The sequence below is a fragment of the Drosophila busckii genome, unplaced genomic scaffold, assembly GCF_011750605.1.
Source record: "Drosophila busckii strain San Diego stock center, stock number 13000-0081.31 unplaced genomic scaffold, ASM1175060v1 chrUn_07, whole genome shotgun sequence".
NCBI classification, from domain to species: Eukaryota; Metazoa; Arthropoda; class Insecta; order Diptera; family Drosophilidae; genus Drosophila; species Drosophila busckii.
The window spans coordinates 1,387,872-1,414,244 of NW_022872723.1; the positions used below are offsets into that span (position 1 = coordinate 1,387,872).

General features: G+C 38.5%; 3 protein-coding genes across 8 annotated transcripts; all 3 read left to right on the top strand.

The window, feature by feature from the left end:
- Positions 1 to 29: 29 nt before the first annotated feature.
- LOC108598145 (putative alpha-L-fucosidase) lies at positions 30 to 2,090 on the top strand. Its single transcript, XM_017984763.2, has 6 exons — positions 30 to 357; positions 416 to 557; positions 727 to 833; positions 899 to 1,375; positions 1,435 to 1,853; positions 1,912 to 2,090. The coding sequence occupies exons 1-6, from the start codon at positions 114 to 116 to the stop codon at positions 2,014 to 2,016; spliced, it is 1,494 nt and encodes a 497-aa protein (XP_017840252.2). The 5' UTR covers positions 30 to 113; the 3' UTR covers positions 2,017 to 2,090.
- A 1,135-nt stretch (positions 2,091 to 3,225) lies between these two features.
- On the top strand, positions 3,226 to 15,557 carry LOC108600339. 6 transcript variants are annotated; one of them, XM_017987861.2, is made up of 7 exons: positions 3,226 to 3,330; positions 4,587 to 5,277; positions 7,789 to 9,230; positions 9,299 to 10,856; positions 10,911 to 11,082; positions 12,394 to 12,430; positions 14,361 to 14,553. In XM_017987861.2, exons 2-7 carry the CDS (start codon positions 4,839 to 4,841, stop codon positions 14,451 to 14,453), a joined length of 3,741 nt encoding a protein of 1,246 aa, XP_017843350.2. In that variant the 5' UTR covers positions 3,226 to 3,330; positions 4,587 to 4,838; the 3' UTR covers positions 14,454 to 14,553. The 6 variants fall into 6 exon arrangements, with proteins under 6 accessions (XP_017843350.2, XP_017843351.2, XP_017843348.2 ...); XM_017987862.2 differs by lacking the exons at positions 12,394 to 12,430; positions 14,361 to 14,553 and adding an exon at positions 12,711 to 13,043; XM_017987859.2 differs by lacking the exon at positions 12,394 to 12,430 and having other exon boundaries at positions 3,227 to 3,330; positions 9,302 to 10,856; positions 14,361 to 15,557.
- Positions 15,558 to 17,153: 1,596 nt separating this feature from the next.
- LOC108601136 (inositol polyphosphate 5-phosphatase E) lies at positions 17,154 to 22,366 on the top strand. The gene is given in 8 exon segments (XM_017989063.2): positions 17,154 to 17,238; positions 17,808 to 17,878; positions 17,939 to 18,323; positions 18,325 to 18,366; positions 18,368 to 19,473; positions 19,545 to 20,205; positions 21,240 to 21,493; positions 21,554 to 22,366. Coding segments are annotated over 6 exon segments (2,310 nt in total). The 5' UTR covers positions 17,154 to 17,238; positions 17,808 to 17,878; positions 17,939 to 18,185; the 3' UTR covers positions 21,663 to 22,366.
- The last annotated feature ends 4,007 nt before the right edge of the window (positions 22,367 to 26,373 follow it).

Here is a 26,373-nt window from a genome sequence, read left to right on the forward strand (position 1 = left end):
CTCGCTCACAATTTAGTCGATCGCTGCACTCTCAGCTCAACGGAACGTGGAAATCTTTGTAGTCAAATTTGATAAGGGATATTTACAGGCAAATAGCATAAACATATGCGTTTATGGTTATTATGAAGTGTATTAGATGCTTAATTCACGTGGTGCTGTGCGTGCTTCTTTCTAAAGTCACCTACAGCTCTGGACAGACGCCTGGTCGCCGCACTCGTTATGAGCCGAAGTGGGCTAGTTTAGATCAGCGACCACTTCCCAGATGGTATGACGAAGCCAAAGTAGGCATATTTCTTCATTACGGAGTTTATTCGGTGCCCAGCTTTGGCTCAGAATGGTTCTGGACCAATTGGAAAAGTGAGTAAATTTCTAAATTAGTTTCAATTGTCTTTATTAATGTCATGGTCTCCTTTAGATCTGCGTAATCCTGACTACATACGATTTATGCAGCGCAATTATAAGCCTGACTTTACTTATCAACAGTTTGCGGGCGACTTTACAGCCGAGCTCTTTAACGCTACGCAGTGGGCGTTACTCTTCCGAGATAGCGGTGCCAGGTAAGCATATACACACATATATCTATATATATATATATTTAGTATATATACTATATATATATATATATATTTATATACTATATATATATATATATATACCTAATATTTGTGTATACACATACATGAGTGTGCGAGTGAATTCAAGTTATGGGGTATAATATCCGGTTAGATATGTGGTGCTGACCAGTAAACATCACGATGGTTACACGCTGTGGCCCTCGAAGCACAGCTTTGGCTGGAATTCAATGGACGTGGGACCCAAGCGCGATATTATCAGTGAGTTTGTTGACAATCGATTTTGAGACTTTTTTTTATCTTGTACATACATAAATGTTGAACAGAGGAGCTATCGGCAGCAATACGTGATGTTTCGAATCTTAAATTTGGTCTATACTACTCGCTGTTTGAGTGGTTTAATCGCTTGTGGATCGATGACAAGCTGCATTTGCTGATGCAGCAGCATTTTGTCGATTATAAAGTGCGTCCAGAGCAAATGGACTTAGTACGGGAATATTTGCCGGAGATCATTTGGTCGGACGGTGACTGGGAGGCACCGGCCAAGTACTGGAAGTCCGAGGAATTCATCGCCTGGCTTTATAACGACAGCCCCGTACGGGACACGGTAGTTACCAACGATCGCTGGGGTTTTGGTACAGCCTGCATGCACGGTGACTTTTACAACTGCGCGGACCGCTTCAATCCAGGCGTATTGCAGACACACAAATGGGAGAATGCCTTCACTTTAGATCGCACTAGCTGGGGGCAACGCTTTGACGTATCGCTCTCGGACTTTTTGACTTCCAAGGAAGTCATTCAAGGTACATTTCAATGATGTATTTACAAAAATCTGTTTGAGATAAACTTCAAATTATTGTAGAGATCGTCATCACGGTCAGCTGTAATGGCAATGTCCTGATCAATGTGGGTCCAACCAAGTTTGGCACAATTCTCCCCATATTCGAGGAAAGGCTACGTGATATGGGTCGTTGGCTCAATATTAACGGCGAGGGTGTATACGGCAGCATTCCTTGGATTTATCAAAACGATACCCTGAATTCGAATGTGTGGTACACACGTGGTCGGCAGTCGACTAATGCCAGCACTATAATATATGCATTTGTCCTGGAATACCCTTATGACACCAATGAACTAGATATATACCCACTTGGAAAGCAAATAAATAAGTATGGCAACGTAATACTCACCGGCCTAGACTCACTGAATGTAGACAGCGAAATACTAAATAAGGACACAACACAAGTTTCCATGCTAGGCATGGAGGATACAAAGATTGAAGTAAATATATAGTAAAGCGCGATTATTGATTCCACTCAAAATTGTTCTCTATTCACAGTGGTCTGCCAGCCACAACAAGCTGCACATAACTTTCCCACCGAAGCATCACATCGATAAACGTGGCTTAGACTATGCTTGGACTTTCAAAATAGTTATAGTGTAATTTACCTTTTATACAGATTTACAGACATATTCTTAATCTTAAGTTTTTATAAACCTGGTAGAAAATATTTTAAACGATCGTTCAAATTTAATTGAAAGCATTACATTAATATATTTATTAATGTGTACTACATTTTAAAGGTTTCTATGTGTGTAATGCGTATTATTTTTCTTTTAATTAAAAATGTTTTGTAGTAGCCATTACATACACTTTCAAATGAAAAGAAAAAGTGCACAATACGACCCCATAAAACTTTTATTAGTAGATGAATACATTCTTGGACTTATCATGGGAGTAGACATACATATGTCCTTTCATAAGGGGGTGTCAGGCAAATTTTTTTGCAAAAAGCTATACGCAAAATACTTACTGACCCTCAGCTAATAATCTTACGAGGGTGGTGGTGAGCCATATATTTAAGTTTTTTCAGCCAACAACTCATTCTGCACAAGAAAGTAAATTGCATTGTTGTGGCTCTCGTTACTGTACACTACATACAATACAGACATATAAACGCACATATGTATGTATATCGTCTTGAATGTCTCCAAGGTTTCTTTTAAGAGTATACAATACGCAGTTTAACATAATAGTGATATCGTTGTCATATCGGTTTTCTAAAACTACATTTTAAAGGTGAGCTTTATCCCACTTTCCCTCAGGCTTCGCCATGAACTAACTAAACCGTGTTACAGTCAACACGGGGCTGTCGTTTCAAACTGAATCAACAAAACTGAGAAGATTTGTTGCCTTTGTCGCATCATCTTAACAGCTTATACCGTGTACTCATCAAAACACGGTTACAATTACATTAGATTTTGAACTGTATTCCACTAAAATCTCTTCCTTTTTTAACCAATAGGAATATCACTATCTTATTGTTCCAGTAAGTGAATTTTTAACCACTCTGTCCCAAGTCACAATTTAATAAATATTTCACATACGATAATTTTGCAAAAGTTGACAACATATTCAAATCAATTGAAATTGATTTGCACGATTATTAGTTGATACAAACATGTGCACCAATACCGATAGAAATATTTCGTGGCGGCAGGCCAATGACTCTTCCTCTGTCTATATATTCCACTATCGATATATTGCGCACACATAGGTTGAATAATTAATTATTTATTATTATTTACTTTGAAAATTACAGTTTCTCTGAATTCATGAAATGTTTGTAGAACTGGCGGAAAAGTTTTCGGAAGCAAGTGGAGCAAGTGATTAAATAGAAAAGTTTGAGAAAACCGCGAACTTTTCACGAAGCTGAAATGAAAAGTCTGCAAAACAAGTGCACAAAGAATAATGAATGTAAAGTACCAATACAAAGATACATGCATACTTAAAGAGCGTGCGCACTCAAATTTGTAGCGGTGTTTGTTTTTATTCACTGTTCGGTCAGCTATAATTTTTCTTTTTGGTGAATTTTTTAATTAATGCAGTTGAAGAGTAATGTAATGTGTTCCTATCGCTTGGCTTATAAATAGCTAGAACTTAAACATGTAAAGGCCACCTGTCGTTTGCTTTACCTGCGAATTCAACTTGTGTTTATTCAGGCGTGAATGTGATAACATTCAGCTTGGAATATTATTCAATAACTAATTAACGGTGATTCACATAATCGTGGCGTAACATATAATTATCAATACTTTAATTACCAAACGTAAAATGCATTTTTATAGCCAAAACAATGAATACGTCAAAGAGTAAGGGTGCGGTGTAAGCTTTAAGAGAGTCAGCAGTGGTAATTTTACCAAAAAGAGAACGAAAACTAAAAGAAGAGCGAATATTTCCCCGCAGCGTTGCCGGACTATTGCTCAATTACTTTATTTGATTTGTTAAGCCAAAAGTAAAAAAATTTACATATTGAAAAAAAAATACATTTATAAACATTGTCAAAGACTTAATGAATATCATAGCAAAACCCATGCAAATTTGTAATACGTACAACGTCTGACAAGTTCATTAACAGTGTAGGATATGGCAACTCCTAAAAATAGCTGGCCGCTCTCTTTTCTCTTGGCTGACAACAAACCGTTGCCATACGCGTACGTCACTTTTGGCCAAAACACACTACTGGGCGTGAGTAAGCCTTCGGGTTGCGTATGGCGAGCAGCAGTGACAGCGTGTGTTAAAAAAACTCAAAAAGAACTGTAGGACAATGAAAGAATGATAAAGCTAAAAAGAAAATGTTTATTATCGTACGGTGACTACAAAAAGTAAACAAGTGTAAAAAGTGCAAGTGCAGTGAACTAATGGCAGCCGGGCGGTGCCCTTGAATATACATATGTATGTGTCTATACATAGGTTTCCAAAATGTTCTCAAGTGTTTTACATGTAAAAATAAAATTCGATTAGGTTGTGGAAACAACAAAAGCAACCTTGAAAAAAAAGCAAATCTGCAGCAGCGTGGGCTATTTTCGTAAAACTCAAAGTCGCTTAGAATTTCAATATTGTATTCATACAGTGTATGTATGAATGTGTGCCTGTGTGTGCTTGTGTGTCTTTATATGTATAAAGAAAATACTACATTTTATGTAATTTTCAACATGTCTTATTTATTTTAGGCGTGCAACAGCAGCGGAATGTGCAAAACATAGTCAGAAATAGTAGTAGAAATACTAACACATAATAGAAGTAGGAACCCAAAAGGAGCGTGTTCTGTCAACATGCTATGCTTTCCCTAATTAACTAATTAACAAATAAAAGGAACACAGGGAGAGTGGTAGAGATACCAAAATAGAGGAGGAGTGTTTGAGCCAAAGCCCAAAGTCGCCGAAGACCCCATTTCGAAATCATCATTTAGCCTTAAGCTTAATATGACATCATACGCAAATGACACAACGGCAACTCCAGCCACAACAACAAACACATCCAATATAGGCACGGATTCAAATACGTCAGAGTACCAAGCAGCTACAACAACCAGAACGGCAATAGCAGATCAGAGTAGCAAGCAGATGTCAGGCAACAACAATAGCACTCACTACGACGAATACGACAACAATAGTTCCGATGGGCGCGAGAAAGCTGATACGACACCCGAGAACATCAAGAAGATAACCGAGATTATAAGCAATATAGAAGAAGTTGGCGCATCTGAAACACTCCCCACCCCACCACGTTCGCCACGACTGCAACAACAACAACAGCAGCACCAGTTGAATGCGTCAGGCCTTGTGGGCCTTGGAGCTGCAATTGATGAGTCAAATGCCAAATTTTACCTTGGCAAGCCACCACCGGTACCATCCGAAAAAGGTAAGCGCTAACTCATCAGTTTCTCACTTTGTGGCAACAACAACAACAAAAACAGCAGAAAAACTTGAAAGCACTGTTTGTTTATTGTTGTTTCTTGTCTACCCCTACATTTTGCTCTTTTTGCTTTTAATTTGCATTTTTAATGAAGCTATTGGCCAGCTTTGGCTATGGCCTTACGCGCAAAATATTTGTTGCACAAGTCATAATCAGAAACCGAATCCGCAGAAGGAACTCCGTGGTGGAGCATATATTTAAAACTTTTAATTTTAGATTCTTAAATTCGATGTTGATAATTTGTGACAACATGCATATATATAATAATATTTTTCTACTTAATTATGCGTACATATGTCACATATGTATATATGTGTGTTTACATACATACATATGTATGTATAAAATTGCAAAATACTCTTGCAGTTATAATTTGTTGCATAGAAAGCCTGGGTATATTACCTATGACTCACTTTTAAGGCGTACTGATTTTTAGTTGCATTTACAAAAAGTAAAATCTATAGTATCTATTTTAACATAGCTGTTAAAGTAAGTAAATAATTGAACACATATATCGGTCTATAGGCTATGTTGACATATATAAGAGTGAGAATAAATGTGTATGCTGTTTGTTTAATCATCAACGGTAGTGAATTATTTGCCTTGTAGTTAGTAAAAATGAAAACGGTATTTTAAAGTTGTGTAACTTTATGGAATATAGTATATATAGTATAAGCAAATATTCGGACTAAAGTGATAACCATACTTGATAACGATACTTGAAGCTATCGAAATTGTTTTGAAACATTCAATTTGCGTCCACTCCCTTAGGCTCACAATTGTTTTTCAAATTCACCAGCCATAGGCTTTGAACGCAGTCTTCAATCGATAAAAGTGTCTTTAAAAGTTGACTGCGTCCAACTTTTTTATGTGTGCGCCGAATGAAAATAAAAGATAATGACAAAGACTTGTGGATTGTGTAAGACTCAATAACCGGCTGATAATAATTGGGCATTGGCTGATTTTGAAACTGCCATGGTGCATGACGGCAGAGAGTAAAATATTGAATTTCAAGTTAAATCAGATTAGATTGATTGCTGCATTGGAATTTTTTGTATTGTAAACTAAATATAAAAAACTTTATTTGTTGTTTGAAAATGATTCTTAAACCTAACTCCCGATAGATAGCCCAAAGTAGTATGTGGTCTTATTTGTGGAATATTTATTTTCATTTGACCGCGTATCTGAACCAGAATAACAATTTGTTGTGCTTCTGTGATTGCTAAATTCTATTCTTGGGACATAAATATGCATTGGCATTAAATGTATTTGAGAATCAGAAATTAAGTGCAACTTGTCAATTGTTGATAGCTCGCTCGTTGTACATTATTATAAGACATACGGCAATTATTTTGGCCACTGTGCATGACAACTCCATGACCGACTTAAATCCAATACTGGTTAAGATAAGGTACGCTTTGTTTATTATATATATATTGTTGTGCCCACTGTGGCTTTTGTTAGTTTTTTTGCTGTATGCGCTTTTACTTTTAAGTAAAATGTTACTACTCTACTCTGTCAAGTATTTCACATATTTCGTTGTTGTCCAATCGTTTGTTTGGTTTTGAAAGTCAAGTAAAGGTAATCACTGGGTCGCCTGCTGTTTTCAACTGCAAACCTGTGGTCAAGCGTAAAAGGTCTAACAAGTGATTGTCGTTAGATATTTCATCGCTTCGAGAATCCCGCCTTCATAATTTCCATTTTATACTATTTTGAGCTTTAGCTAATTTAGTTTAGAGAATGATATAACAATTTTTATTTTAGACTGAAGTTCAGGCATTGTGAAAATTAATTTTGAATCTTCAATTTGAATCTGTATGAATTACACTGAAGCTTGGCCACCTTACAAATACGTTAAACTATAAACATTCTTATTCAATTTGCTAAATTGTTGATGATATCAACTTTTGTTAATATGCAGATAACCAGAAGCGGAACTGTAAACTGTATGCATTTGACTGTTAAATTTTGTTTATGATTGACTTACTTAATATGTGTGTGTAAATATGTTTATAAATATGTAATATAAATATGTATGTTTATGTATATGTAAATATCAAACCAATGAAAGAACTGCTCTCTGTATCAATGATTTTTCTTTTGCTCGAAATTGTATACAAATGTAATATTCCAGTTTCTATGGCCATAATTGAAAAGAGTTATATTCTTGGAAATGGGAAAGTCTAACTTTTCATTATGATTGAGAAAATCTGTGGCTAAACATTTTAGAGCCCCACTTGGGCGCTTCAATTCACATTGCGTTGGCCTGAACCGCTCGCGTACTAATTTACGCTTACTTGAGTATGTAATGTGTATGTATATAAGTGTGTGTGTGTGTGTGTGTTCCAGTGGAATCCATTGGACGCTGAGTCTCGATTTCACCGCTTAAATGGTAATAATAACTGTAAAGAAATGCTAATTTAATTGTGTGTTTCTCTTGCTTCTGTTCCATTGCAGCGACTGTGATGACCAGAGCGTATCATCACCATTCACACAATAGCAGCAGCCCTGAGGAGCACATCCACAACGACAAGATTGAAGCTGGCGAAGAGAACTCGTTAACGGAGGGCAATTCAACGACCCCTAAACAATCGCTCTCTTTTACGATAGATCACTTTGACGCCTCGGAGAATGATGCGGCAGTTCAAGCCGCACGCTACAAGAATATGATGGAACGTTTCCAAAGTCGCCACAAGCGTGGTGCTTCCATGTCCAAACTCGATAGCGATGGCAGCAATATGACCATGTCCAATAGCACAGGACGGTGCTCGCAGCGTAGCAGCTTCGATGCCACCAGCAGCATCGCGGACGATGGTTCCACGGCTGTCACGCCAACCATTGCCACGGATCCCATGGCTACTGTGAAACTACGTGCACGAGAACGCAGTGCGTCGCGTGTTAAGGACGCGTCTAAGCGTCACAGCTGGTCGCCACGTAGCTCAGGTACAACAACAACACCAACGGAGCCCTCGACCCGAGCGTCTAGCAAAACGAAGCCTTCACCCGTCCAGGCAAATCCCCCAAAGGGTGCTTCAAATCTCCTAGCGAATCGCACGGGGACTCAATTCACTCCAAGGTCGACAGCCATGCAGCTGGCGTTACGGCAAGTGGATCTGCTATGTCCGCATCCGCCGCTGGGCGATATTAAATTGCAAGAAGAGGATGCTGTCAGTGACGCCGGGACTTACACGCTGGACGGCGACAACTACACGGAGGAGCAGAAGGATCTCATGAACATTGACCGCAACGCGGCAGCTGCGGCGGCCAAGCTACGCCCAAAACAGCTCACCGTCAAGCCGATCCGAGCCAGCAATGTTCTGGAGGTCAACTACTACCATGAAGCACCACAACAGGAGCAGACCCATAGTAGCGCAACAAGTGTCTACCTGGAGCAGCTGAAGTCGCGTGTGCTGCGGCAGCAAAATGTTTCGCAAGCAGCTCCCTCGCCGCCGTCACCACGTTCGCCGACCGCTGATGTGGGCTGCTTCACCAGTGTGACCACCAGCGGCGTGCTGGCAAAGCAGCGCGCCCTGCACACGTATCCCAAGCTGACGCGACACTCGCATAGCCTATCCACATCGCAAATCGACAGCTCTGAGTACGTCACTAACGAGGCCAAGCTGCGCCATGCCCAAGCTCTGGCCGGCGGCGCAACGGATCGCCAAAAGGCTGAATACCGCCTTAATGTCTTCTCTAGTAGCAGCAACAACCAGCAGCAGCTGCATCAGTTACCCGAAACGCCCACAACGCCAACAACATCGTCGGACGCAGCTCTGCTGCAGTCAGTGCCAACGAAGCAGGACTGGATTCAGGAATGGGCCCGAAACGCACGCGCACGCAGTCTCGCTCAAGACGTCAGTGCCTGTTCCGCAGGCCGGAAGAACCAGCAGCAGGCGTCGGTAAGTAGCTAAACCAGGTGCTGCTTATCGATTTGGTTCAACCTCTCAATTCTCTATTCCCACTACAGCAGCTAATGACACGAAGCTATAATTGCTCAGACACCGGCGGAGAATCTTTGACTGATGACAGCCTATACAGCCAGCAACAGCGCCACTATGCGGCCGCTAACAAGCTTAACCGCAGCCTTGCTGAGCGCTTCAGATTGCTAGGAGACTGCGATTACGGCAGCGATCCAGCACTGTGCGGACTGACGGCGGGGGAGTCTTATAAGCCACCCAAGAGCCCCAGTAAAATACCCTCACCGCTGCACACGCTGGGACGTGCGCGCAGTGCCAGTCGCTCGAGGCCAGCCATGGAGCAGCAGCAGTCACAAATGCCGCAGTCGCGTCGCACATCCGTCAAATCGCCGGCCGCACAGTGCAGTCCACAGCACAGCTTAGAGCCGGCCGGCTACCGACGCTCGCCGCTTCATCGAGCGCTCATGACAAGCAGTATTAATGAAGCCCAAATACAGCTGTTAACCAGCGGCGAATATCTGCTGAAACAGCTGCAGCATCGACGCAAGAACTCGCTGGACGACATTGAGCAGGAACTGCTGCCTGCCTCTATGTGTGGCGTCTCGGGCTCGCTTTCACCTCTGCGGCGCTCAAGCTCCTTCCAGCGTGCGTTGCAGCAGCAGCCTCCCAGACAAGCGCGTCCCAATTTTCAGAATCTGTACACGCCGCCCGCTGCTAGGCACGCCCAACAGTTGCAACTGAAGAAGTCTGCCAGCAGCAACAACTTTGATCAGTCCTACAGCGACTACGAAAACGAGCTGCAATACTATATTAACGATGAGGACGAGTTGGGAACGACAGGCCCCTACTACTCCAGCGGCGATGAAGAAGATGAACAGCAGCAGCAGCAACAGCGAGATCAGCAGCATTCTTCTCCGCATCACATCCAGGGAGCTGGCGCTGATCCAGTAGTGCCGCTTAGCAACACGCGCTTAAACAAGGCGCTACTTATGCGTATCGAGCGCAGCAAGCAGCGCGTAGCTGGGAGTAGCACTGTTGCCGGATCAGGAGCAGGTCATTATACACCAGCTAAGCCCAACTCAGCGCCAGCGGGTAAGCTGAGTGCTGCCCAAGCGGGTGCTGGGTTAGTGGCCTGTCCAAATACGCCAGAGTTGCCGCGACGTGGCGTCAAGAGCGCCACTCGCACAGTATGTGGTGCCGGACCTAAAACACGCCAATCCATGCCGCGCGAGACAAGCTTGAGCCGACTGGCCCAGCAGGTGCCCAGCAGCCTGGCTAACGCCAAGAAGCAGCTACTACAGACGGCCAATGCCAGCGCCAGGGAGCAGCAGCGGGTGCAACCGAAATACTTGGACATATCCAAGTACAAGTCAGCACAGTCGAACAATTTTCTGCGCAAAAACGACAGCAAGAGCACTCTCAAACCCTCAGAGCAAATGAAGCGCAGCCCTAGTGCCTCCTCCATGGGACTCAGTCGCGGCGAGGGCATACGCGCCAGCAATCGTAGTGTTCGCTCAGTCTCCTCCGTAGCCAACAGCAGCAACACCTCGCTAGGCGGTGGTGCTACGGGCACACGCGCTTCATCGGCGGTGCGCCGCGATGCCTCAGGTGAGTTAAAATATGTTATCGACCAATTAAACAGAGTTCAATTTATCTATGCAGTTAACAAGCAAAAGGAAGTGGAGATGGTCATGTGGAAACGGCGTTCCACCTACGATCCGATGAAGGCGGCTGCCGAGGACCGACGCCGAAAGGAGGAAGCGCGGCGAGGGCAGAACCAAAATATAACGCAGCGCCAGGCTAACGATATTGTCGACGATGTTCCCATTGAAAGGTAAACTCATTGGTGTCTCAGTAACCCAGGTATACAGCTAATTCCAAATATTCAAGTTCCGTACAGAGGGTAAGCGAGCCCTAACCACTATTCATTGGTACGCCAATGATTTATTAAGATTGAAATGTGAATGCAATTTTTTTTAATTTTTGATTGGGAAGGAATTTCATATGCAAGTATATTCACATTAAAAAATGTAATTTCCTTACCTTTATTTAATTTGCAAACCATCACGGTTCCACAATTTATTAGAGCAGAGCCAGTTACTAATTTGTTCACACTTTGGGAATTTTTTTTTATAAAATACAATTCATTTAAAACAGTTTTCTAGCAATTTGATGTATACTTAGCGAGATTTAGAATAATCAGGATAAAATAATAAAACCTTCAGAAATATGGTGACAAAAATATTTAATTTAAATTGTCCTATCAATTCAACTGATATCGCAGCTTTGTCTTCGAGCTTGCCGAGAAATATATATTCATTTTAAATTAATCAATTTTGTTTTCAAATATCACCCGATATTAAAATTTATAAAGTATTTATAGCCATCTCTAATCTCCTATCTTTCATTCATATTCATTCGATTTCAAAACATATGTCAGAACAATATTTTATAGAAACAGAGCTCTTCAGTAGCACTATAATTGGTGCTAAAGTGGATTTTGTGCAACTGTTCGCTTTCAAGATAATTAAAAAAAAGAAGAAAATCTATTCGCACCTAAATTAATATTTTAATGCCAGTAATTATTTAACGGAGAGCGTAGAGATATTAATTTACTGATCGCATAAAAATAATCTTGATATCATTATTTTTGAGTTCTATTATTTATTGCTCACAAATCCAATTACGGCTATTAGCTATATAAAGCTACTCAAACTAAATGTAAAATGTAGATTTTATAATACAATTTATAATGTATAAAGTTCTTGCGTTGTTTATTTTTTATTAAAACCGTGTGGATGTTTTGCAAATTACAACAAAGTTAATGAAACTACATATTTTTGTTAGTAAAGTAAATAAATACACTTGCATATAAGACGGTTCCGTAAACAATAAAAATCATTCAACAATATTTAACGATAAAAAAAAATTACCGTACCAATTAACAGTGGTTAGATTATTATAAAGGAATTAAAACCTGTCTTAGATATATAAAGATAGTAACTTGAAATTATATTATTAGAGGAATTAATCTAGAGTGAGCATTAAGTTTGGACTGGAGCAGTACAAACTATACTATAATCAAATTTTATAATTATTTATTTTTTTTGTTCTATACACACACATATGTATGTTCTTATATTAGCTTAAAATTTGGGGTATTTTCGCGGCTAGCGGTAAAGGTGCGTGTCAAAGGCTAAGGGATTAATAATTATTTCATAATTGTAATGCTCATGCTATAATTTTAACATTGATATAACTACTGCACATCTCGCTTATCGATGGCATAGCAAATGTCCCTTATTAAGTAGCTAGTAGGTTTAGTTTAAGCAATAGATAATTTTCCGTTATAATTTTGATATTTGAATTCTTCTCTTTTTAATTTTCGTACGCCTACAAACAAAACACACAACCACACACACACACACAATGTTCATCCGCATATGCAATATGCCAATCTAGACCATCACGTTCACATTATCGCCGTGCACAGTTATAACCAACGTTTGGTGTGCTTGTGACCGATTTGTGAACCCAACAGTCGACTCTTACAAATGCCTATGCTAAGCAAATACAAACACACCCAACGAGTTCCGGTTCATAACAACGTAAATAATTCTGAATGTGACACTTAGAAGTTTGATTTAGTGAAAGTTCACTCAACAAAATTAATGTTAACCAAAGCTAAGCTACGATTTATGGAATATATACGTTTATAATACGAATCTACTCTTCCAATTCAACGATAAGTCGACACCGAACCTTGATGAGAGACAAATTGCTGCAATAAAATGATGAGTTTCCAAATGTAATATAGAAGTTGCCTTACTCGAGTACTCAATACGCATTATTCGTGACCATTTATTTACTATGCATCTTCTTCATTTATGATCGTTGATGCTGTGATTGTTGCTTGCAGTTTGTACAATTGTCTGAAGTATACAAACGCTCGTTATGCTCAACTGTTTTGTCTTGTGCAGCTTTCAATTTGCATAGAAAACTCACGTAGAATAACTAATCCAAGCCATTAAACATTTTCGAATGAACTGCAAACTTGGATGACATTTAATGACTAATTTTAAACTAAGTCTAACTAAATATATTTAATCCTTAACGATCTTTTAAAAAATATTATCTAAAGTATCGCCAATTTTGAACTTTCGCGGGGTACGTATATGTACATGTTATGTTAGTACTCATACTCCTATACTGAGTCAACTTTTTAATGATAAATTAATTTTTTTTCAGATACAAAATTTAATGTAGATAATACAATTACTAGCCAAATAATTTTCTTTTGGAAAATAATGGTGATGATGAAAAAATGCCCAAATTAAATATTTTTAATTAAAAATGATTGCAATTACAATAATTGAATAATAATGCGGGATTCCTTGAAATTATTTTAGAAATACAAAATATTGAAATAATACAAAGATAACTTACAATTATTTCAATTATATACATATATATATATTATATATATATAATTAACTACAAAGCTTTGCACTACTTTTTGGTTGTAATCTTAAGATGGTTATATTTTGTTTTACAAATCGTTTACTTATTTGTTTAATATAAAAATAATAAAAATGTATATCAATTAATCAAAAATAATTGAAATCAATTCACTCTTTCATGATTGATTGGAAAAAATTGAAATTTTTGTTTATAAGGTCGAATAATTCCGCATTATAATCTTTAAGCAATTCACTGAAACCAAAAATAATTGTAATCATTAGTTCACTTTTAAAATTAATATTCAAAATAGTAAGAATGACAATTACAAATAATTTTGTAATTATTGAAGGTATGAATATGAGTACCAACATAAACCGAGAAGTTTGTAATTTGCGATAATTTTTGAACAAATCTTTGTTATATATTGGTAAAAACTACGCCATTAAATTCCAAATTACTAACCTGTACATATTCTAAAACAAACCTAACACAACATTCATACATTGACGTAATAAAAATTAATTGATAGCTGCATTAAATACTAGATTACTGTGCTACATTCATTGACTTGCATTTTTAATATATACCAATTCTATTATCTGATTAAAATATTAATATGCATAAAATGTTATTTCTTTAATGATTGCACAGTGTCCATCGCCCAGCCAACAATTTGACCATAACGGGCAGCATCAGCTACAGTCCAAGAAACTCAATGGAAAACGACGCGTGGACTCTTGGTGAATCCTCCGAGTTTGGCGAATATGATGAGGACTTAGATGAAGATCAGCAGGAGGAGGCGCTCTATGTGGGCGATCAAAAGTCGGATGATGTATTTGAGGCCGAATCTGCTCAAGGCACAGTCTAAGCTAATTCACAAAGGCAGCTACTGCAAAACTTGCAACAGTGATATATTTAAACGATCTATTTTATTAATAACAGTACTGTATTTTGTAGGAAGCGCAATGCGATTTAGTAGTAACCAGCTTTTGTTGTTAACAATTATAAGTTTTAATATGTGGTTGCTGGGAATACCATTTCTATATGTGAATATAGCTAGTTATATATGTATAACATAAACAATATTTGCAATAATTACAATTATTGGCGACAAGAAATGTATGTGAAGGTCAAGAATTATTTTATCATGGCATAACTGAAATATCTGCATGAAAATGAAAAGTAAATAAGAATATTTGACAAAAAAAAGTGAACAATGTGGAAAGCTAAAGAAATAAAAAAACCCATGTGGTTGAAACGGCTTAGGAATACTTAACGAAATACTGTATATTGAACACAAACTAAAGCAATGTTCAATCAAACGTAGACTGCTAATTAAGCTCTACCACTAAGCATACAACCACTAAGCATGTATGCTTAGTGGTTCTACACTAATATCAAATCGGCTAAAACTATTTTAGGTCCTACAATGCCACACGCGCTTGCTTCAGTGGTATTGTTTTTATATCCATTTCGTATTTGATTTATTTCTGTGTCAACACGTGTTAAAAATAGTAATTTTTCACGTAAGTAAAGTAAGTTTTACAGGTACTTTTAAAAATGTATTCACAGTACCCAATGTCCACACAAGTATGATTCTGGTAAATGTTTAAAACAGGACTTTTTTTTTGTCTTTTGTACACAAATCAGTAAAACTGGCCCTAAGTTGCTTACATGAAAAAATTCTGTTGACGGTCTCGTTTATTGCAATTCCATTTGGTATGTATTAAAAAGAAAAGAAACTCATTGATTTTATTATTAATTTAACATAAATAAAAACAAAAAGTATGTGCAATCTTGAAAAACTTTAAATGTAAACCATGTTATCTGGACTTAAGATTTAAATGCTGGTTCTTGTTAATTTTTTAAAAAAATGAGTAAATAAAAATGTAATTATAAAACTGACCTAAGCTCTAACTATTGAACTTGAATTTTCTTAATTTTAAACTGTATACACTTGGAAATAATTATAAAAATTTGAAAAGGGTATCGGGAAGCTGTGCCAATGAATGTAACAGGCATAAGGAGACATGTCAGACCCATAATTTTGTCAGGACAACTATGCCCAAGTTTAACTTGTTTTTTTTTGTACTTTAAAGCCGATAAATATAACTCTATATATTTATATTTAGGATAGCATATGAGTTAAAGCTCTGGTTCCAAATTATAGTTGTAAGAAGTGCCATGTAAGCAATTTCCCGATAGCATAGCTTATAAGCAAACTTAAAAGTCTGTTGTTCCGCTTATATCCTTTTGCAGTTTGTTCTGTATATGCTATGAATTAAGGAGAGGCACGTGCCTCCTTTTTAAGAAACTTGATCCAAATCCGACAAAATAATTTTGAATTACCTATAGTTTAATATAAAAATTAATTTAAACCGACATAATATAACTTTATGTTTGTGGAAAAGTTGGTCTACCAAACTAAACACTATTTTTTTTAAATTTTAATAAATTGACATTGAGAAGGAGGCGTGGCAGACCCCATATTTTTGATCAGCCTTCTCCGTCTGTCCGTCCGTCAGTATGAGTGCGAGTTTTTCAGCAATTATAAGAGCACCCAAATTTAGTATGTAAGTGCTCCCAAATCAAGGACAAATCGCTTTTATTTTTTAATTTCCTTCCCCCTCCCCCGCCGATTGGCTGCCCCAAAAAGAACTGTATGTAAAAATACGTGTAAGATGTTTTCAACGTTTCAATGACAAAGCATTTTCAATCTCTCATAGCTTGGTTCGGCGATCATTCAATATCACTACGTGGACTTTATCCACAATTTCTCATCGTCAAAAATGCTTGTCCGCGCCTTTATTCCGCAGTCCAATATCTTATGGTTGAAAACCATGGAACTGAATATAAGCATATTTTAACCCAATCAAGACACTGCCTTGAAGACAGATCTTATTCATATTGAAAGCGCTAAAGTCCCGCCAACATTACCAGTTTCGATAAGTCTGATAACATAATTCGAATTAAATATTTATGGTTGTTTAAAATGTGTTATTTTGGTAAGGCCAATTTCTTATCAGCCCGCTTTCGGATGCGTGACTTTTTAGAATATGGCAGCCAATAAAAAAACTATTCTAGGATAAAAATCCCGTCTGCATTTTGGGTTCAGCGGGAATTTTGCTGCTTGAACTTAAAAATATGTTCGTAGTTAACGATTGCTATAATGTTTTCGTATATTTTGGAAACTATCGCTAAGACACATATAATTATCGATAAGAAATAAAAATATTATTTGAAAAATTATGAGGAACTTTAAGTCTGATCTCCGCTAAGAAATACGCACGGCTCTGCGGCTGTGACAATATTTTCTACAATGAAAGACAGTAATATTTCATATCAGACTCGAACTCCATCGCACTAAAGTGCCTATCGAATTCTTATTCGATACAGTACGTTTTATCGTTATGATGCGAACAGCTGATTTTCATTTCTTCATGAATCGATTAGCTCAATCGTAAACAAAATTGGTGAAGTATTTTTTCAAACAAGAAGAGCATCAAATTTGGAGGTCAAAAATAATTCGGTTAGTCAAAAAAATTTTTAATGACTTGGTAACAATATAAATCATTATTATGGAGTCGTAATAAAAACAGCAAAGAAGTGTAAGAAGTTAAAAGTAGAAATTTGCTATATCTTTTCTTGAACCCGCTGGTTATCCAGAATAGTCGTGCATTGCTCTACCCGCTCGCCAGACGCCAATGGGCCATAATCATTCAAATTCAAGGCAAAACAATAGGTTGCTAATTATAAACATCAGCATAAGAGCGCACCGGCGCACAAATGAAGTGATGTCTCGACGACGACGTTTTTTTTTTATTTTGCTAAATGTGCGTGGGAGGACGTCATAGCCGCGGCATCAGCATGCTTCGCAGATGACAATTTTGTTACGTCGTTAAGCCCACATATGTACATACGTGTTATTCATAGTATTTTTTCCATTGCGCGCTTACAACCCTAGTTGTTTAATTCGTTTTGCCTTTGTTGACGTCCTAGTATTGCTGGGGGTAACGACAATGTGGGTGGTGTGTCGCACGTTCTCGCTCATTTATTGATTTTTACTAATAGCTTGATTTGTTATAAACTTACTTTCAGATCTATACGTCACAGTACTTTTAATCATATATAATCATCCGTAAGTATTGCTGGACAAAACGACGGTAAAAGTCAGTATCTCAGCATATGACAGAGAATATCCATATTAACTTATCTATGACAATTCGCAGGTAGACGCAAAGCTCGGAGCTCAATATGGGCTGAGTAACGAAGGTTCTGTTCAGCGAAATTCGACTGAGCTAGTCTTCCAGCTCGCAGATAAAGTGAATTTACAAATTGTTCCATACCATAGCATAAACAAATAATTCGCGTCCATATTGTCGATACGCACAAGCCCAATTTAAGGAAGCAAACTAATGTGATTTTAGTCGATAAATATTGTTTTCGTTAATACTCCTGGCATTAAACTTGAGCGCCATGCAACAGAGTGGACCGGTCGGTGAGGAACGAAACAGTAGTAGTCCAAGGTCTGCATCAAAATCGAGCAGTACCTTATTTGGACTGCTGAGCAAGCGTCCTAGCAAGGTCGAGCCACAGCCCGTCACTGCGGAATCAACCCATTGCTCAACGGCGGCCGGCTTCGTCGTGCGGCCAGCAACGATGTCAACTTTGCCAAATGTTCAACTGAGCAGGGTGCCAGTAAAAAGAGCCAAACGCTGCCCAACAATGCTCTCGGGCAATCAAATCAGGTGCTTGAAAAGTCTCACAGTGGACTTATAAGTTTTCATAGACGTGGTAAACCTATGTCCAAGAGCAAAACTCATGCGCATCGCTATAGCAGTGATGCCGGATCCCAAAGCGATGGAGGAGCGGATATAAATGTGATACTACGTCGCAAGCCAAAACAGCGCTCACCGAACCACAACAGATTTAGTCACCAGTTTAGCCTTTGTTGCAAGGCCGAAAAGAAGCCAATGACGCCGCCAGTCTCAGTGCGCTACAATTCTGTTCCCGATGCTGTAGTGAATGCGGGTAATGTTCTGCGACGAGATAATCTATCGCTTAGCTGGAGCATGATGGATAATTCGGGCTCACTTCACTCCAGCGAAGGCGCCACTTCATTTCAGATGACACCCAGGCCCAGCCAACGACCACGACCATCAAGTGAGTGCGCAAGTGCCCCGGAATCTCCCGTTGCTGCCAAAGCATTTTTCGAACAGTGTGCTGCAACTGGATCCGCTTCATCAACTCAGCACTCGTATTGCTCGCCGTCGAACTTATCTGCACGCAGTGATGCAATTCATCGGACACCGATCCGTCCCATTGCTGTATCCGCCTGCAAATCTCGCTTGCGTCTCAAGCTGTATCCACCCGGCCAGGAGCTTCCTCCTTTGAATGCCAACGAAAGTGCGGACACGTTAAAGAGGGCTACAACGCCCCAGCACATGTCGTCTCCCAATATTGCCACACAACCGGATATACTAGATACAGCCATGAAAGATCCCAACGGTGTTCGCTTCATGTCGCACGAGAACATGACGTTGCATCGTCAAGGGTCCGGTTCTAACCTGGCGCGTCAGGCACTAATGGCGGCCCAGGCACTGAATCTTATACCGGCGGATAAAGTTCGTGAGCGCAGCTACTTGGATGGAAGACTAGGCTCGTCTTCACTGCTTGGGCCAAGCGAGCTAAGTCGAGTATTACCTCAAAAGGAAGTTACAATTTTCGTTGGCACCTGGAATATGAACGGGCACAGTCCGCCCAAGTAAGTTAATGTCAAACTAGTAAATTCACAATGGTTACAATGATAGCACGGCGTATTTTTCTTTTTCATAGGCAAATGAACGATTTTGTATTGCCGTCCAATGTAGAGCACGTGCCCGATATAGTTGTTGTTGGCACTCAGGAGTCAAGCCCCGATCGGTTCGAGTGGGAGGTGACACTGCAGGAGACACTGGGACCCTCGCATGTGCTCTTTCACTCAACGACTCTTGGCACGCTTCATCTGGCCATCTATATGCGGCGCGATCTTATTTGGTACTGCTCAGCACCGGAAGATGCTTCGATGTCCGTGCGCACGGGCACAGCTTTTCGCACAAAAGGCGCCGTTGCCATTTCTTTTTGCCTTTTTGGAACCTCCATGCTGTTTGTAACATCGCACTTGACGGCGCACCAGCAGAAAGTTAAGGAGCGCGTTTCAGATGTGAAACGCATCATAAATGCCCTGGACTTGCCGAAAAACCTTCCAAACTTGCGCCATAAAAACAAGGACGTCACACAGAACTTTGACAATGTGTTCTGGTGTGGCGACCTCAACTTTCGCCTCAGCGAGCCACGTGAAAAATTGCTCGAGTGGATACAAAATACCAAGTTCCCACTACCATCGCATTTGCCTCATGGATACATGCACACTGATCAGCTGAGCTCTGTGTTGGCAGACGGTGCCGCATTTCGTGGCTTTATGGAGGCAAACATAACATTTCCACCGACATATAAGGTAAGCATAGCAATATATATATATATATATATATATTATATATATAAATATTTTATTATATACTAAGCTTAAATGTATGACTGTCAATATATAAAGTACCTGAATAGATGTCATGAGAGTTTTATAGTGCAGTTTGCAAAGTACTAGCTCATCAGCAGATAAAACTTCCGAGTGACATTCACAAACAATTTATTCATAATTTAGTACCTGATATCATAATGAAAAGTACCTTTTTATAATTCATAAAAATTATTTTACCTATGCCAATTACACATAAATTCAACACTTCCAATCAAGTGGAAAAGAGCAAAAATATTGCCAATACCCAAGACAAACCTAACTTTAGTACGCCTATTTCTTCCAAAAGTTTTTGAACGACTTCTAGCAAAACAAATGCATCTATTTTTACATATAAGCAAATGGGTTTAGAAAACAAGCAAAGCTGCACTACTGTTATACTGAATATGGTTGAGGATATTAGAGCACATGCTTCAATTTTAAAGTTACAGGAATTTTCAAAATTTTGCGATACGGTTAATTGCGATATTCTATTTGCCAAACCAAGCAATAATTTTAATATTTCATTTACTGGACATGCAATCATAGTTCTTTTAGTTCATAGACGGTTTTATATAATGACAAATTGTCGAAAATAGTCACTGTGATATAAGGAGCCCCTCAGGAATGATTTTTGTGTCCACTTATTTTTCACTATATGTCAATGATTTACCAATATATTGATTGTGAATCTCATGTGTATGGTAATCGAGAAATTAGACAAATGAAGAATTATGTACATAATTGTAATCCCTGGTGCCCCCTATGTCTTAATCCGCGTAAATCTAAATGCTTAGTAATATATATTAGATTTAATCAACGCAGTGTAAATCCAATATACAAATTTCAATCCTACTCTGCCACAGAAAGAAAGAATATATAGTATTATTAATGAAAATAGTAATTAGTGCCTTCAGTCAAAAGATAAATAACATAATTGCACTAAGATATTAATAAATTCATGTCTATGTTTTCAGTACGATCCGGGCAGTCAGAACTTTGATACCTCTTCTAAGCAGCGTGCTCCGGCGTACACCGACCGCATCCTCTTCAAATATCGCCAGGTACAAGGGCTGGTCATACGGCGTCAGAGCACAGTGCCGGGCGTGTCAACCCCAACGCAGCCTTATGTGCAGTGTTTGCTCTATGACTCGGTGCCATCCATTACCACCTCCGACCACAAGCCCGTCTGGGCCTTGTTTCGATCGTTCATTCGCGCCGGCACTGATGCGTAAGTAAATGCAATTGCATTATATTTATATTTATAACTTTCATTGTTATTGAATTGCAGTATACCTTTGGCTGCTGGCTTGTTTAGCCGCGACATCTATTTGGAGGGTATGCGCCGACGCCTAAATAATCAATATACTGGCGCATCCGCTGTCTGTTCCATACAGTAATCTATATCATGGATGCCTCCCTTAAATGAGTTTTAATGTGCCTAACCAAAGAACTCTTATGTTTACTCGAGTCTAGCTGCTCTCCCATAAATGTGGACAGCTTCTAAAGAACTAGTCATAAATAATACTTGAAAACCAAAGCGTATTTTAAGCTGCCGTCTGACGATCGTCTTATTCTGAGAAGCCATGGCATTTGCTAAACTCGCGCTATTAAAAAGCATGCAAAAAAAGTGTATCGTGGAAACTAAAACGCGATGCGAATCGAATGAGGAGTAAAAAATAGCTTCACTTTCAAAGCGATCGTCTGACGACAACTTTAGGCTCGATAGTATCTCAATGATTTAACACGGTTGTGTGTGGCCTTTGTTAATTTACTTAGTTACTAAGATTACTAGTCGAATACCAAGCGCACACGTACATACATAATTGATACTATTATGTATGACCTGTTTTAATATATAAATAGTTATTAGGCTTTGCCTTTCGCCTTCTGTGAAATGTTCCTTACGAAATCGTTGCGCAGCAAACTGTAAATGATGTTAACATAAAGCACAAGCTTATTTTTTAGATAAATTAAATATCTGGTTAGTAGTTAATTAGTGCAAATATATAAGAAAGTGATTAGATTATAAAAAATGTGTGCTTTTTAGTCAATATACCAAAACCTCAAGCATCCATTCTGAAGTTACATACATACCTATATTATATGCATAAATACATATATATGTTTCGTATGACCCGGCTGTATATTTCATATTCTATGATCATAATTTTGTGTGATTTTAGATGCCGTTTACTTTTAAGAGTGCTATATTCTGAATAAGTAGTGAATTCTAAAATATGAAATATTAATTGTTGCTGGTACTGCCATGCATGCCAAATGAAAATTGTCCCCGTCAAAATTACAGGCCACTTGGCACCCACTATTTTCCCATGAAGAGTCGAAAATCATAAGCGAGTATGACGTGCCCGCGGGCAGGTGGCACTTGAAAATGCAGGAGCAACTCGATTATTTACCCAAAAATGCACAAAAAGGCCAACATCAGCAGCGTGACTCCATAACATCTCTGTGCTGGACCAAAAGCCCTCTCAACACCCACGCAAATATGTTAAACTTTTGACCAATTTCAACTCGATTTGACTGCCGTTAACGGCGTTCTGGACGCAAAGCAATTTATTGCCATGGCGATTTGCTCGAAATCGGCATCAGTTGCACTGTGGCACTTACAGCAGTAGCCACATGCATCCATAAGTGGCCTCGCGGTGCTTCAGGCCACATGATTTATATGTAGGTATATCTGTATCGGTGTGTGTTTGCTTGCCTGCTTTCGCTTGTACTTTTATCAGTTCCATACTCGGTGTCATCCAATTGACCAAAATCGCAGACGAGCTTCTGCCCCACTCCAGGCGCAATGTGTTTATCCACGGCCTGGGTGTGGATGGATCGAGGCGCTTTGGCCAATGTACCCTCGCAATTCCGCTTTGCCCGCCCCACGCTGTGGTTGTTAAAAAGAGGAACCATTTGGCATTCGCTTTGTTTATTGCAATTTCTGCGCTGTGGTCACTGACAGTTGCTAGCTGTAGTACTCATAGTTTTTGCTACTGCAACTGGCGAAATTCATAAAGTTTGCATCGCTTGAAATTAGTTTTTGCACAGCAATGGAAATGGAAATGGAAATGCACGCTGTTAAAAAAGGGCTTTAGCTCTGTCCAGCTAATGTATGCCGCAATTTGAGCTCATTTCCGCTTTGAATTTTCCCCGCCACATAGTTTTCTATTGCTTAAATGCAGTAGTTGCACGTACAAAAATTAACCGCAATATATGAAATTATATTAACATTTGACGCATCAAGTGTGCTCCATCATGGTGTATGGGCTATAGTGTGCGTGTGCTGCACAGTAATATCCTGTGCGCATTCGTACGTGTTAATATGACTTTATGACTTCATATGTGTCCATATTTTTTGCCGTCTCTTTTGGCGCTTCACACTAAAAAGTTTTATTGTTAGTTACGCTATTCAACTATTTCTACCCTTCTCTTTTTTTTGCGTTGCCTACGACTTCCATGTTGTTGCTGTGGCTGTTGCCGCCGCCGCCATCAAAGCAACAATTTTTATTCAAAGTGTTGAAGATGCAGAAATTATTAAAATTTTGCGAAAGCACGCGCACCCTCTTCACCTTTAGCTGCAGTGCATATGCAAAATGAAATGAATATATGAGAATATGTATGTTAATACATATACGTACGTATTTACACCCGTACAAAGGTTTTGCGCATAAACCATTTACATTGCCAGTAGGTAGCAAGTTTCAACTGGCTATAAGGACGAGAAGAAGTGCTATTTATTGATGGAGTGAGTGCAGTACAAAGCAAATCGACATACACTGGTCGACATATTTATTTAAACTTAGATGCCACTTTCTAAGATTTGAAAAATTTTAAATAAATATGCTATAATTAAAAAGAAAATAAATATTCAATGAAAGTATGGTGCCATAAAACGTTTTTGTCGAACGTTTTTATTTTCTTAAAGTAAATTATTATTTATAGAAATATTTTAAGCAATATATGTAATTTAGCAATATTTTAGTGCAATTCCCATACAACTTTTTTTTTTTTTTTTTTACTAAATATAACATATTTTAACCTCTAACTATCCTTACCCCTTTAGTCATTGATGATATGGACGCCCTTTTGCGAAAATATCGTATGAGTCATTATTTACGAAAATGAGCAAAGTTGTTTTAAAATCACTAACTCTTCATCTGGTAAAATATTATAATGATATTCCCTATAGTTGAAAAAATATCACGAGTTACATTTTATCGTATGTGACAGTGCCATTTTCTTTGAAATCTAAATTATCGTAAGTGCCGTAATAAACTATTTGTCAACAGTCAGTGTTATGAGAAATTAAGAAAACAAATAATAATTACGAATAATCTTTATCAGAATAATGATGATGCAACTAAATAGTTATAAATATCTTAATATTATAGATAGTAGAGCATCAGCCAACGAAATAAACTTTTATTGCGACAGTTGCGGTGGGCAACATCGCAACTAAGTTGTTTTAGCTATGATATTTTCAAAACTGGAAAAGTTGTGCGGAATTATCCATTTCTGCAGTAAATCTGCAAAAAGAGGGAGACAATAATCTTTTTAATTTTTATGCTAAAAATTAATATTGTTTTACAAGTATATTAAAATAATAAAAAATATTTTTTTACCCTTTGATATCGAGGGAGACTTTCATCTAATGAGATCTTTTTTAAAATTTTTTAATGCTAAAAAATTATATTGTTTTACAAGTATTATTAAAATAATAAAAATATTTTTTTACCCCACGTTCGAGAGTTTAGAATTATATTAAACTTCGATATAGGCGCTATTCTGAATTTGTGCATTCATTGTATACCAATTCTAGTCAGTTTTTGAGTGTGTGTTAGTTTCCTTATTTCAATATTGTATGTTCATAGATATATGTTTCTTTGATATTTTGTGTTGTGTTGGTTTTGATTAAGTTGTGTCATGCAACGTTGATTTAATTATCTTCTTTAGCTTTGGTTTTCCATTGTCGGAGACTTCAGCTAATGAGGAAGTGCTGTGAAATTTTGAACTGACTTTTTGTTGAGTGAAAAGCTTCAAACACTCTGCCACATAATATGACAATAATAGAAAGTTGTCTATAACTAACTGCCTAACAATGCAAAGCATCGTAATGTGTGTGTGTGTGTGTGTGTAGGTCTGTTCATCATCTATTCAAGATTAAGATGTTATCGATGCATGTGCGAAGCGCCATGAAGTTGCTGCGAATTATTATTCCAAGTGTACAATGGAAAACATTTTTATAACCATGAAAAAATCTAAAATATATGCTAAATTTTACGCAAGCGTCACTTTCTTACACAAAGCGTATTAAAAGTTGGCTGCGTATCACTTTTGCGCGTTCTTGTTTTTGTATGTACATATGTATCTATGTTTTGTATAATTTTTGGTACTATATGCTGTATGGAGGTAAACATTGATCCGACCTCTGTTTTTCACAGTCTCGTTTCGAGGATGTACATATGTTACCGTTTGGCACTGCATGCCGTTGGGAAAGCTACTTGGATGTTTATTGTACATTTCAAACAACTCTATTACGAATATTTTTCATATTTTGGAGCAAACGGAATGAAAAGTTAACATAAGCGTGGAGAAAGAACGAAGTGCTAGAATGGTTTTGGCGGTGGGTGTAGTAGAGGCATATCGGATGCGCAGTACCAGGCTAGAGCTACATTGGAGTTTCCAGATTGGTGCAGAATCAAGCAATTCGCATGCGGCACGTTACATTCTCGCAATAAAAAATGAGAACCATTTTGCATGCATGTGCTTGCGACTCGGTGTGTATGTGTGATTTGGAGTGTAATATGTGTGTATGATAGCTAAAAGCAATAAATGTACGTGCCATAGAAAAGTACAACAACGAAAACAAGACTAACCAAACAGGCGACGACAGCAGTACATACGAACTCTAGCACAGCAACCTAGGCATAGATACATACGTGTCTGTACGTGTAAATTTACAGTCAAAAAGATGGCGCTTCCATTTCCGCTTTTTCTTACTCGCACATGTCACGCTGTATGCAAATGCACAATGAGGAGAGGGAGAGAGCTACTAGTCGCGCAATAAATGCAATAAAAATAAACTACAATTTTCTCAGAAGA